At 41.0% G+C, this 14,785-nt stretch overlaps 1 protein-coding gene across 1 annotated transcript; it reads right to left on the bottom strand.

Annotated features, from left to right (window-relative positions):
- Window positions 1-3,951: 3,951 nt before the first annotated feature.
- Window positions 3,952-8,435, bottom strand: LOC146555425 (uncharacterized). Its single transcript, XM_085252026.1, has 4 exons — window positions 8,400-8,435; window positions 7,503-7,574; window positions 6,460-6,723; window positions 3,952-4,480 (listed from the first exon to the last, which is right to left on the bottom strand). Exons 1-4 carry the CDS (start codon window positions 8,433-8,435, stop codon window positions 4,391-4,393), a joined length of 462 nt encoding a protein of 153 aa, XP_085108152.1. The 3' UTR covers window positions 3,952-4,390.
- Between the last annotated feature and the right edge of the window lie 6,350 nt (window positions 8,436-14,785).

The raw sequence follows: 14,785 nt of genomic DNA, 5'->3' as shown, positions 1-14,785 counted from the left end.
AGAAATTAGTTTAATATTTAAACCTATTTTCTGCACATTCCAGCACATAATTATTTTTTTTTGTGTTTACACTCACTCTTTCAAATAGATGCAAGTAAAACACAGCAGAAAATAAATAAAGTCAAAGACTAGCGGTCCTTTTGCTCTATTTTCACCTTTAAAGCAGGAGTTGGGTAGGCGGAGGTTTACCCTGGTGCCGGTGTGCCGCGGCGGTCAGTGGAAGAATCCCCGAGTTTCTCTGTGAGTTTCCCATTACGTCGTAGCGCACTAGGTGCTTGCTCGGAAGTTTATGGGTTTTTTTCGCTATAAAAAGAAGTTTTCTTCCCACGCAGTGAACAACGGACACTAATGTTTTTGTCACTTTTTATGGAATCAAACTTAAAGTAAGGTCAGTACTTCCACGCTTTAAACGCTGCACGCTCATACTCTCTCCCGCACTCGATATATTATCCACTGTTGATCTGCACACAGCTGTTGTCACGAACGTCGCACTCGCTTACGTCACTGTCATGAGACATTCTCGCAAAAAAATCATGGTTTTAGTAACGCAGTAACGCAGCGTTCCTACGGGAAGTAACGGTAATCTAATTACCGTTTTTGCAATAGTAATCCCTTACTTTACTCGTTACTTTAAAAAGTAATCGGATTACAGTAACGCGTTACTGCCCATCTCTGTATATAAGTTTAAGACTTTACCTCTAATCTTTTTTTCCCTGTCCAGCAGTGTAGCAATTAGAATTGTTGTCAGAAGGCCAAAAGGTCATTCACTTTCACAAGTTGAGCATTACAGCATTTGCTATAATGGTCCACTTTATAGTCATATTTTATTAGGATTTTTTTTATTTTGAGTAATTACAACAACAGCGGACAAGACCAGGGGACAGAGTAGAAGAAGAGGAAATAAAATAAAGTTGGGGAGAAAGCTAACAGGAAGAAAAAGAGAGAAAAAACCACTGAAAATCTACTTCACAACTTGATGAGAGGGAAAAGAACAGCAGAAAGACCACAGCAACAACCAACATACAAATAAATAAAAATGACAATGTTAATGAACAGCACACAATACTAATAATACAACATATTTTTTGAGGCCGCAGATGCCCAAGGTAGTGTGTGTCTGTGAGTACCTGTTTTTACACCTGTGTGCATTTAAAACAGGGGCGGGGCATGGCGCAGACAGCCTTCTGGCAGATAACAGCTAGTCTCAGCTGAGCCCCTCCCATGAACCCTTAACATGCAATTTAAAATTAAGAAGTGGGCACCGGCACCAGATGTGAGGCTGAATGAACACTGTTCAGTGTGCCCAGCCCCTAGGCCCTGCATGTGGGATGGGGATGAATGAACCTTGGTCCATTCATCCCCATCCCTAATTGCCTCCTTCCTCCTGCTCTATCGCTCTATAACTTTGTTCTGCATCACTTCAGCAGCATCAGGTAATGTTCACATCTTGATTCATGGTTTTCTTCAGTTTTTGATCTACTGCAGAATATTTTTAAGGCGGAGCTCAGTTGCGCTTCCGCCCCTGGCCTACGCACCTGTTGTAGTCACCCACCTGCTGTGAATCTGCATGATTACCTGACTGCCTGAGCTGCTAATTGAGAGTAACTCTCATTCCTGAACCCGTCCCTGGTTCCTGACCCATTCCCCTGAGTCTGCCAGTGAGGTGTGGAGAGAACTTGAGCGTGAGTGCCGAAGAAGAGTGTGAAAGTGGAGAGTTAGGAGTGGCCGTGTGGAGTGTGTTTTGGACCCGTTTCCCCTCCATCCCCTGGAAATCCCTGCCCCGTGCACTGTATATACAGTGGCTTGCAAAAGTATTCGGCCCCCTTGAACTTTTCCACATTTTGTCACATTACAGCCACAAACAAGAATCAATTTTATTGGAATTCCACGTGAAAGACCAACACAAAGTGGTGCACACGTGAGAAGTGGAACAAAAATCATACATGAGTCCAAACATTTTTTACAAATAAATAACTGAAAAGTGGGGTGTGCGTAATTATTCAGCCCCCTGAGTCAATACTTTGTAGAACCACCTTTTGCTGCAATTACAGCTGCCAGTCTTTTAGGGTATGTCTCTACCAGCTTTGCACATAGAGACTGAAATCTTTGCCCATTATTCTTTGTAAAACAGCTCCAGCTCAGTCAGATTAGATGGACAGCGTTTGTGAACAGCAGTTTTCAGATCTTGCCACAGATTCTCGATTGGATTTAGATCTGGACTTTGACTGGGCCATTCTAACACATGGATATGTTTTGTTTTAAACCATTCCATTGTTGCCCTGGCTTTATGTTTAGGGTCGTTGTCCTGCTGGACGGGGAACCTCCGCCCCAGTCTCAAGTCTTTCGCAGACTCCAAAAGGTTTTCTCCCAAGATTGCCCTGTATTTGGCTCCATCCATCTTCCCATCAACTCTGACCAGCTTCCCTGCCCCTGCTAAAGAGAAGCACCCCCAGAACCTGATGCTGCCACCACCATATTTGACAGTGGGGATGGTGTGTTCAGAGTGATGTGCAGTGTTAGTTTTCCGCCACACATAGCGTTTTGCATTTTGGTCTCATCTGACCAGAGCACCATCTTCCACATGTTTGCTGTGTCCCCCACATGGCTTGTGGCAAATTGCAAACGGGACTTGTGGTTTTCTGTTAACAATGGCTTTCTTCTTGCCACTCTTCCATAAAGGCCAACTTTGTACAGTGCACGACTAATAGTTGTCCTACGGACAGATTCCCCCACCTGAGCTGTAGATCTCTGCAGCTCGTCCAGAGTCACCATGGGCCTCTTGGCTGCATTTCTAATCAGCGCTCTCCTTGTTCGGCCTGTGAGTTTAGGTGGACGGCCTTGTCTTGGTAGGTTTACAGTTGTGCCATACTCCTTCCATTTCTGAATGATGGCTTGAACAGTGCTCCGTGGGATGTTCAAGGCTTGGGAAATCTTTTTGTAGCCTAAGCCTGCTTTAAATTTCTCAATAACTTTATCCCTGACCTGTCTGGTGTGTTCTTTGGACTTCATGGTGTTGTCGCTCCCAATATTCTCTTAGACAACCTCTGAGGCCATCACAGAGCAGCTGTACTTGTACTGACATTAGATTACACACAGGTGCACTGTTTAGTCATTAGCACTCATCAGGCAATGTCTATGGGCAACTGACTGCACTCAGACCAAAGGGGGCTGAATAATTACGCACACCCCACTTTTCTGTTATTTGTTTGTAAAAAATATTTGGAATCATGTATGATTTTCGTTCCACTTCTCACATGTACACCGCTTTGTGTTGGTCTTTCACGTGGAATTCCAATAAAATTTATTCATGTTTGTGGCTGTAATGTGACAAAATGTGGAAAAGTTCAAGGTGGCAGAATACTTTTGCAAGCCACTGTAGCCTGGTGCGATTGTAAATAAACTTGTGACTTCCATTCTAAATTCAGCTTGTCTGCAACTGAGTCCATTCCACCTGTGTGACACAAAGGCATCTGCTGTCATGCTTGCACCTCTGATGAAGTCTCACAAGTGTCAATACTGATAAATGATCAGAATTATGATCTTTCTGACTGTCTGAGTCAAAATTGGATTGAGTCGAACCTTATGAATCGGAAATGAATCAATTCTAATAATTAGTGAAGATACCCAGCCCTAGTATTAATTGTAGATTGGGGTTTCCAGTCATTTTAAAGGTTTTTAAATATATCTGAGCTTTTCCCCTAATCTAACCTAACTCTAACCGTAGAAGGGTCAGCAGTGATGCGGTGCATATTAAGCAGTAATAATTTGTCTGCAAGTTATGTGCATCACTGCTGCATCATTATCTGATGGAAAGACTGAAACAGTAAAGCAACTGTGGTGTTTCTGTTTTGCAGAATGTCGTCATCATTGCTATTATTCACAGTATTAGATTGCAATCAAAGTGAACAGCTTTCAGCGTCTGTGAAACCTGACAATGAATTCATATAACATGTGGTTGAGGAGATTGGACCGAGATATTTTTCTGTTAGAAAAAGAAAAAAAGCTCATCATGCAAACAGACTTTAAGCCTTGGGTCAGCAAAATTCTGATTTTATTTAAACAAACAAAATACAATTTTAAAATAACAGCAAAAAAAATAAATAAGATAAATAAATCATAAATAGCACACGTTAATTTACTGCCAAAACAAATATAACTCAGTTAAGTGGAGCAGTGGATTGAGGCATGGTCTTAAATAAGAGAATAAATAATAAGTAACTGTGAAAGTGGAACTGAATGGTCAACCTGAGGCAGTTTAACCAAGTTATAAATATGAAGATAACAAATAAGAGCAAAAAAAAAAAAAAAAAAAAGATTTCTAAACCGAAAATTCAAGCTAATGATTTAAAGTCCAAATTGTTGGTCATTATTCAGATGAAGGGGTGTGGGATCAACAGCTGGCGTGGGCAATCACAGAAGCTGCCTGGAAGACCCCCAGGTACTCAGCCAGAGCTCTCTTCTGAGCCATCAGATCATCAACCTGCAAAAACAGACACGACTTCCAGTTAATGATCAGGGGAACACACTGACAAGTGTGGGTGGAGCCTCCTCCACAGAATCATTATCTAACCAATATCAGATACACTTCCAATAAATCATTAACCTCTTTCTACAATGCTCGCAGGTCTGTGGACGCTGGCTCCCAAAATAACAACACATATGAAAGGCTTTTAAAGTCTCAAAGTATGTGAAATTAATCATTTCAGGCTTTTTTTTTTATCATGGCACAGGCTTCTTATAGTCTTCTTAAAGCTGTCGCCTGTGTGAGGTCTGTCTGACAATGACAATAAAACTCTGACTCTAGTATTTTGAGAGGGAAAGACAAGAGTGCTTTGAAATCTTTTGTTTTGCCCAAACAAATCATCTTCATGCATTTAATGTAAAAGGTCAAGGTCAAGGTAACTTTATTTATACCCAAAGACAAGGTAAATTTGCTTTACAGAAAAATGACAGCATTTGGCATCCCTTTAAAAGAAAAAAAAAAGGTTTTAATTACTAAATGAAATACTACATTCAAATGAACTCTGTTCCTTAGTACCTGCTCCAGTGCCAACAGCAATCCAGTGACATCATCTAGAAATGTTCAATTTCTGAACTACATCTGAAGTTCTTGCATCCATTAACCTTTAACTGAAAAGATCACATGACTTTAGAGTTTCTCTTCTGCAAAGTTTCTATATTAGTCAATTCTTTCTTTTATGGGCTTCTTTCTTTTTGTGGGCGTAATCTCTTCAACGATACACCAGTATCTCTTTATTTAGTTGCAGTTTAACATCTGTGGTGCAGACCCGTGTAACACTGTTTGTGGGCCAGTTTGATGGGAAACAAAATGATCTTACCTGAAAGAAGCCGAAACCTACAGTCTGCCAGCTTGAAATCTACTATTTCTCTCTGATGTAAAGTTTAAAAAGAGTTAAAACTGCTGCAGGAAGTCTGACTTATTAATCAGCAGGAAATGGTGCTTTTCCCAGAGACCATTTTTAGTGGCAGAACAAACCACTAGTTTATTTAAGTAGCATCAGTATTAAGGCAGAATACACTACTGAGTGTGTGAGTGTGTGCGTTTGTTGGTGGTGATTAAATAAAACCCTCATTGTTGCTTCATCCCTGCACTAGTTTTGTTTTTGCTCGAAACCCACAGTTAAAGCTCAAACTGTACTATTGCAGCAATACATGAACTCCAGCAGCACCAGCCGGTGGCTTTGACCCAGATTTAGTTTCATTTTTAATAACTCTTTTGGGTAGTCAAAGGTAACACACAGATACTTTAAAAACACAACCAGCTAAAGTTTGATCTCACAATCTCACAATGCAGAATGCAAACAAAAATTGTGCATACTGCAATTTCACTTATGTGGAGGAGTGAAATTGTAAATATTGAAAAAAAGATAATAAATAAATACAGGATTTAGTTTATTAATTATGGGCATAAATTAAATTAAATTAATGTGGCAATACGTTAAATTAGATATCGCGTTTGCTTCCATGTTTATTTTTCTTGTGTGATAAATATTTTCACTTTATTTATTTATTTGCAAATTTTTTGTGTCTATTTATTTAATTTTTACTTATAACATATTTATTTAATAGATTGTTTCTTTAATTTCAGTTTTAGTCCTTCATCTGATGCTGGTCCTGGCACATGGCCGGCCTCATCGCGTCTATTGATTTCTTCCTTTTAAAATAAAGGTCTTTGCCTCTAATGTCACCACGCAGTTGCTCATAAACCTTTGTTGGATGGTTGGAGTGTTTCTCTCATGAGATAAAGTACCTTGAATGGACTATTGTTGTGATTTAGCCAAAAATAAAAGCATGAATGATAATAAAGATTAACAAAAACACCAATGTACCGACCTCCCTTCTTCTGAGTTCTGTGTTGCACTCTGGTGGGACTGACCCAGAAAACTGCCCAAACACTGAGTGTTTCATGAATGAGACTAAAAATCAGTAGCCTGTTACCTTTATTTGATTCAGCCTGTAGAGTATTTCCTCTTTGTTGTGGTTCACGTGAGTCAGGCGGTTCTTCAGCTCCTCCATCTTATCCTGGAGATTCTTAAGTGCCGACTCAACCTCAGACCTCTTGGAATCGGAGACCTGATCCAGCAGACCCACGGAGGCCGTGGACTCTCCTTGGGTGTGGTGGTTGCTATGTGCCAGGATGCTGGAGAAAATGCGTTTGTAGACATCCAAACTAGTATGTATCAGCTCTATGACGTCGTTTCTCTGTGGAGCAAAGAAAGGCTTTTTAGACCAGCATTTAGTTTGTTCACAGATTTAATTGCAACAACAAGAAACAGATTACAGATTAACAGTGTGGCAAACAGTGACCAGGACCTTAGCTGACAAGCAATACCAAAAAAGTTTATCCTCCGATACAGAGACGTCATCACCTTAAATATCATCTGCAACATTTTTTAAGTGTCTTTAAGCTTTTCCCGTCATTATCTTCTTTTACTAGCAAAAAACTTTCTCCTGAAGTAAAAACAGCATAAGCAGTTAGGCTCTTTTACTCAGGTGGCCAATTTATTCATGATCATTGTACCAATAACTAGTCCTGACCAAGGTCACAGATGATTCTGGGTTAGGGTTAGTTTTAGCATTTGGACTCGGTTGGTGGAGCAATGAGTGTTAAAACAAAACACGGGCACTATCAAACCTAATCACCTCACAGAAAACGTGTTTTGAATAAAACAATGAATATTTCAAAAGAATGTGTAAAAAAAGATGGAAAAATGAGCAAGTTGGATATAATATTTTCTAGAAAAAGTCCTGTCTAATGAAAGGAGGTTGTGCTAAAGATATTCAGTCTTCTCTGCTATATAGTAAGGATGAATTTACCTATAAATGTAAAAACATTTTGCTCTAAACACAAATTTCTCCCAATATAGGCTACAGTTGACTTAAAAGATCTAGCTCATAAAATCTGATTGCGCTGTTATTACTGGGAAGTAAGAAAACTGGAGAAATAAGACATCAGGTGTGAATGAACTGTTTGAGCCTACCTGGCAGGAGGTGTTAATACTGTTGACAAAACTGAAGAGTTCAATGTTGCCAACCTCTGGCTGCGTCAGCCCCTAAAATATACACAAATATACAATCAAAAAATATTTAGAAAGATCTACAGACCTACAACAAAAACAAACACAAAGAAATGGGCAAAATAAATAAATGTTACAGTCAAATACATGTATATACACATTGTCCTCTTCAGGCCAACATGATATCAGTGTTGTCAATATCATAATGTCAGTGTTGTTTAGATGTGCCTGCAGACATTTAGCCTTGGTCTCAATGAGTATCTTACAGGGATATTATAGTTTGGTTACATTTGCAGAAAATGAAAGTTTTTTTTTCTTTTGGTGATCAAAGTTGTTTTTTTGTTTTTAAAAAAAGCACGTTTACACATATCCTCTTTCTCTTTGAAACATGGTGGTAATCAGAACAAACCACAAGCACATGAACTGGTTTCAGTTCATCTCCTTGTGAAGTTTGAGAAGTGTGTCAGATTTCGTTATAGTCACCATTAAGTCATGCGATAGATTTCTTGTAATAATAAATCAATAAGTCCAAGTAATTTATGCAATTCATCAACTCTGCCTTAGAAGTAATGTAAAAAACATTCTATGTAAGTCTACACTAAAAATCAATCTAATGTAAATCTGAAATCTAGAGGCATCCTTGTCATACACGAAAAACCGTACAACACCTTACGACATTTTCATGTTTGGTCACACACCTGAAAATACTCACAGATTATTTCTCTCATCTAATTTTAAAGAAGCAAACTTCTAAATTAAAATCTCAAATTAGCGCTTTATCTTAAAGGGCAACGCAAAGTTTGACCGAAAACACGTAAGGATCTAAAATCGAGCCTTGCGGGACTCCACAGGTAAACTTACCAGTTCGTGCGCTATGAGCGCCTGCTTCTGTGTCATTCTCTCCGAGACATGCTGAGAAACTGACACACAAGGAGCCCTACGATGGCGAGGAAACCCAGAAGCTGCCAGCACAGCTCCCAGTAAGACCAGTAGACACGCTAAAGTACTGTATGGCGACATCTTCTATCAGGAACTTTAAATCAAACTGCTATAAAAGAGCAAAAAGTGTCTTCTCACAAGGAGGCTGATAAAGTGCAACAGTGTGTTGTCTAGTTACTGATACTCTCCGTTGACCTGAGGTTCTATATATACAGCTATCTATTCTTGTGGTCTGTGGGCTGTGGGTTCTGCAGCAGAACCAGAAACAGCAGCATCAACATGACTTTTCCTCTAAAACAACTCTGCTGCTGCTAAACGTGCACACACAGGAGACTCCCTGGTCAGGTTTCAGTTCACTTCCATTCTCTGAATGCATACGCATGCACGGGGTGAGGGGACCCCCTGGTCAGAGAAAGACCTGCTCACTCTAATTTAAGTGGAAAATGTTTGTTTGATGTGCATGAATGGTTCCAGGGTTGCAACAAACCTCATGTAAGATTTATGAAACTATACAGATTTTTTGTGTCTCTGCGCAACCTTGTGTGCATGTAAATGTTTGCAAAGTTAGGTTATCTGCACATCTTTCAGTGGCCTACAAAATGTCTGAAAACTAAACAGATAACAGGCCAAACTATCATGAACGATTGTTCCTACAATAAAACACTTTACGTGACCTTTATTTCATTTCAGTTTGCTTTTATAGAGAAACATAAGTGAGTTTATTGTGTTACGTTTCGAAAAAAGGCATTATGTGATTACAGCTTACAGCTTCTAGAGAAGCCGCTCGCCTCTGTTTTGGGTCTAACATGCTAAAACGTCCAGTCTGCTGCAAGAAACAATTTATGGCTGAGGATTGTTTCCCTTTACAAACACTGTATTCACCTTTTTGAATTTTATTACGGTTTGAAGTTGGGGCACGGCTTATTTGACACACACAGGCAGCTGCTGCTAGTGTTGCCTCACTGCTGTTTTTATGTTGCTGGTACTTTGTTTTACTTTGACATCACAGTGGCAAAGTCCATCATGTGTAATGATAACAACGATTTCATTTGTATAGCACATTTTAAACCACACCGTTGCACAGTGCTTCACAGTCTTGATAAAATCCGTAATTTAAATATGCATATGCAAATATACAGTACAGATACATAGAAGTAAAGGTTACTTTTTATGTGCAAGTGTTGGTGTGAACCAGCCAACCTGATGGGCTGAGGAAGGCTGATACAAAGTTACTACCTGGAAAGTGTGGTTGCCTCTGGATTTAAAATAATCACGATAGAATCTTCAGATCTGATGTTTGCAAGACCAACCGCTGGGTAAACACATCTGAGCAGTTCTGCTGAATGACGTTATATGAGGCATGTGATAAATATATTAAAAGCAGACGGCGTAGGTTTTATTTTTGCGTGTTTTTGTCTTTCGTTGTTGACAGAAACAAAGAGTGGATGAACTCAGAAATGTGAGATTTAAAGTTCAACTGAAGGGCAAACCTAAGACTTTTAGCAGATTATTTGACTGCTAAGTGAAACTCTCTGTGCCGATCCAAAGTGAAACATTCACTGAGGTTGGTGAGACCTTTGAGGTTGTTAGTCTTAACAGCAGTGCATCTTAGTATCGTTAGCAATGTAGTGGTTACAGAAACTAGTGCGAAAATTATATATATATATATATATATATATATATATATATATATATATATATATATATATATATATACATACACACACACACACACACACACACACACACTCACCGGGTACTCTACTGGATTAAGATCTGGTGACTGTGGAGGCTGTTTGAGTACAGCAAAGTCATTGTCATGTTCAAGAAACCAGTTTGATGGGTTCACTGTGGTTAGAAAGGGATGGACATGGTCAGCAACAATACTCATGTAAGCTGTGGTGTTTAAGTGATGCTCCCAACGCTTGAGCTCTCAGCGAAGGCGGTCGCACTTTCTCCTCTCCTCCTCACCCTTATCTTCCCTGCTTCGCCTCTATGTCCTTGTCTTGTCTTGTGTGAATTTACTTTCCCTGGAACAGTCTCTCACTGTCGTTCTCTAAACCTAAAAGAGAATTATGGATTTGATCAACTGGTCTCTGAGTGCTATTGACACCCTTTTCTCAACAAGAAGTCGGGGCTCGGGAGAGCCTGAGTGCCCTGGAGGGACTTTCCCTGCCGGTTACACGATGGACGGGTGGCAGGACCGTGTGCCTGGCGGGACTGTCGATCGAGGACGCTGAAGATATCTACCTATTCGGAACCATGATAACAGGGTTCATGCTGATCGGCGTTGGCTTAGCCCTGGTTTATCAGAGAAATAAGAAAGCGGAACCGGCTGTTCAAACCCCCACAAGGCTGCCCGCTGGATTCGAAGCGACGGGACGAGGTGCGACCTCTCACAACGAACGTAATATGGTCAACACCTTGGAGACGCTTACAGCTGCTGTGAAGGCTCAAAACAACACCATTGAGCGTATGAGGGGAAACATCAGAGAGAGGCCTGCTCAAAATGAGACCCTTGAGCGACAGTTGGAAAACATCGCGGAACGGATCACTGCAGTTGTGAGGTCTCAGAATCAAAAGACTGACAACACCACGGAACAGAAGTTTGATACCATCATGGGGAGGCTCGCAGCTCTTCAACGGGAGATCGAGAGACCAGCCTCGGAGTGCTAGAATTCGAGCTGCTCACAAAGGAGAAATCAACAATATTCAACATTTGGACACCACGGCTCCAGCTGCAGGCCCAAGGCTGGAGCCCACCAAAACAACTCCCTGATAACGACTGTGTGATGACTATTCTTCCCGCCCCATGAAGGACACCTGGATTGGCTGGAGGACTGTTTACTTAGCCTGATAGGCCGAAGGACACTGTCTCAGCTAAACTATGGACACGCACACACACACACTTACACTGATAAGCACTCACTCATCCCCCTCCCTTTCCAACGCCTTCGATGCTTGTGCCCTACCGGGGATGATAGCAGTCAACTGGACCAGCACAGATGCTGCAGGACCGGATGCGCTGTCTACGCCGGCTCTCTCTTACCCTTTACCCGCCCTGTTGCTTGTCTCGTGTTTCTATGGTGTATTGATAGTCATGTGCTTTTGTGCTGAGGTGTTTTTTCTTTTATCAAACTGTTCTCCCACTAGGAGCTCAGTCTGAGTGGAGTTTTTTTTCTCCTCCTCTTACCTCATGTAGTGTATTTTCGTTGTTTTTTTCCTATCAGCCTACCTTCTGACATGTCTGCCCAATGTGATGTTTGTGTAAAGTTGGTCAGAAGGTTCCTTTGTGAGTGCGCATGCGCCATTAGCGTGCTGCCTGCTGTAACCCCTAATTTCCCTCGGGATGAATAAAGTATTCTGATTCTGATTCTGATTCTCAGTTGGTGCTCAGGGGCCCAAAGTGTGCCAAGAAAGTATCCCTCACACCATTTCATCACCATCATCCTGAACCACTGAGTCAAGCCAGGATGGATCCACGCCATTGTGTTGTAACCCTACCATGTGAACGTTGCTTCAGAAATCAAATCTCGCTCACATTTTGCCAATCCTCTGCTGTCCAGCTTTTGATAATGATTCTGTATGAATTGTAGCCTCAGTTTAAACCCTGGAGATGTTTGAGCTGGATAATCACAGCAGATAAGCAGTTTATGAAATATTCAGACCAGCAACCACACATGTTGACTTCAATCACCTTTGTTTGCCTTCAAGGAGGGTTTAAACTTCAGCAGGTCATCTTGACCATGTCTTGTCATTGGTTGCTTAGATATTTGCATTGACAAGAAGTTGAACATGTGTAATAAAGTGTCAGGTTAGTGTGCAAAATGTATGCAGTATACATATGTTAAACTCCCAACCACTGGGAGTTTATAAACATATTACTGCTGTAGCAGATAAAATGTTTTATAAGTTGGACGAGAGCAATACGATTAATTTTAGGAAAAGAAAAAAACATTTTGGGTGTAGGTTGTAGTTTGACTAAACCATCTGTGTGTGTGTGACTGCTGGTTTGTGTCTGCAGTCATGCACACAGATGCAACTCTGCTCACTGAGTAACTTCCAGTCAGAGTTTATCTTCAAATCAAGGTTAGGTAACCTTGATCTCAGGATAAAGATCAGGTGAGGGTGCATCGACTGTATAGTGTCTGAGGACATTCATCTGCTCATTCATCAGCTCGTGGCTTTCTAAGGTCATGTGACCCATGCCTGCTGGTTCTGTCCCATACGAGGCACAAGGACAGAGCCTTCTCAATAGTAGCACTGCAGAAGCATCTGGGACTCATCTTTTTACAGATGCTTGTAATTAACCGTTTCAATGTATTGATGTCTAATGTTTTTTGTTTTCTTTTGTTCAGCATTTTGTGATCAATATCTTGAATAACTAAAGTTTTTACTTTTTACTTTGCTTTAGCGTTGCGGTTTTATGCCTGACTGACGCACCGACTGACCCACTGAGCGGCAAACGCAGTCGACAGTAACGGTCTGAATGGATGGGATGCTATCACTGCTAAAAGCAGCTGCCCTCATTCAGCCTTTCTGTGTGCTATTTTGAGAGCGGCGACATGCTGCGACACATCTGACGACATCAAATAGTCATCTCTGTACATCGTACGCTCAGGCTGCTGGATGCTGTAAACAGGTTGGTGAGGTTGTTGTTAACTTTCACTCTGAAGATACGTGGACTTTGAAAGCTCTTTATAAGTTATACAGAGATTAGTAAAGTGAGGAGAAAGTCCATTTGTGTTTTCACTACAATATAGTTAAAAAGCACTCATTGTGAAAGATTTGAAGCCTGTACTTCCTTTGTTATCTTTCCTCTGCAGCTCATATCAGTCACACCATCTATCTCTAATCTTGATTTGTTTATTTATAGTGCTAAATGAGTCTTTTACTCCAGTTTATCCTCTTAACATCCAGCAGGTTGGCAGTTTGCATTTTAGCCAAGCGCTGAATGAATAGCTTCAGAAACTAGAAGATGATAGATCATGAAACCTGTTCTCTTACAGTTCTTCTTCTAAAAGAATGTCAAACAGGTGAAAATTCCATATTTGGGGATAGAAAAAAACCCTAACTCACATCTGACGAGAGATGATCAAGGTCACCAAGAAAGTAGTGAATGATGGGAGGTTAAACAGTTAAACAGTTTGTTGGTAAATCTACATAATATATAAATTAAAGACATTCCTATTTAGATGTGCATGAACCCGCCTTTCAGTACTGTTTTAGACTCCAAAGAGGCTAAAGAGATGACTCCAAAGGCTCTGAAGGTCCTGGATTGGTGCTACAGAGGTTTGGTGCCCCATGTTGGCATGCTGTAGCTCTCTTCTGCCACTTGGGAGCAGTATCAAAAATATATGGAACAACAGTGCAAGTGATGTAGGTAGTGTTTGCTTTGTTCCCATCTTGGTATACACAGAAGCCAGCCTCTCCATGACCACTGCAAACAAGACAGAGCTCAGAGCAGATCCCTGATGTAATCCCACCCCCACCTTCAAGCCATCTGTCACTCCTGCCGCACACCTCTCCATTGTCCTGCTGTTCTCAGACATGTCCCGCTACACCCTGACCCTTCATACAGCACCACAGTTGCTCTCTTTCACCCTACCGTTATAGTGGTGTGAAAAACTGATGATCTGTGACAGACACACAAAAACTAGGAAATAGGTAGGGGGCAAACAAACGTAACTGTGGTGCATCACATCTTTGGATATCTGAGTTCAGTTTCTCTACCCACACCCAGATGGCCTGATTACTGCCACACCTGCCAAACTGTCTGAAGTTATTTTTGATTCAACGAGCCCAGGTTTGCTGTAGAGCTATTATTCACTTCAGGTGGAACTATAAAAATAGTCCAGAGTTTAAGGGGGCAATGGAGTAACACCTTTGGTTTTGAAATATGTAAATCAATCATACATGGGTGTAATATTCATACGTCCACATTAGCTGGGAGTGAAACTGTGGCGGGAAGAAATGCAATCATCATCGTGGGTTGGAGCGCCATTGCACCGGTGGAAATATCACCACTGGAGGTTAAGGTATTACCGCCAAGAGTAGAAATGCCATTGCAGCAGGAAGATGCACTGTCCCTGCATCATCTCTTCTGGTGGAAACGCTACCACAGGGCGTGCAGTGACATCTGAATCATCAGTGCAGAGAGAAAACGCCGTTGCACTGCATACGAAAATAATTTCTAGGTATTCCCCGTTAAATTTATCTTAATTGAGTTAGAGTAACTAAAAGTATTTAAACATTATCCTTACGAACGGACAGAGCTGCAGATTTCAAAGTTCACCTTTATTGAAACA

The sequence above is a fragment of the Mchenga conophoros genome, linkage group LG17, assembly GCF_057382185.1.
Source record: "Mchenga conophoros isolate Kocher_MC1m ecotype Shallow Benthic linkage group LG17, M_conophoros_male_GT1.1, whole genome shotgun sequence".
Taxonomy (NCBI): Eukaryota; Metazoa; Chordata; class Actinopteri; order Cichliformes; family Cichlidae; genus Mchenga; species Mchenga conophoros.
Note: the sequence above shows the minus strand (reverse complement) of the source record. Positions and strands in the feature narration are given on the sequence as shown.

Bases quoted from the DNA above. Each gene is read 5' to 3' on its own strand.
- LOC146555425 (XM_085252026.1), bottom strand. From the start codon at position 8,435: ATGACACAGAAGCAGGCGCTCATAGCGCACGAACTG. The intron at 7,575-8,399 runs GTAAGTTTACCT...TGTATATTTTAG, and splicing joins CGCTCATAGCGCACGAACTG to GGGCTGACGCAGCCAGAGGT. The intron at 4,481-6,459 runs GTAACAGGCTAC...CTGTTTTTGCAG, and splicing joins ACAGGCTGAATCAAATAAAG to GTTGATGATCTGATGGCTCA.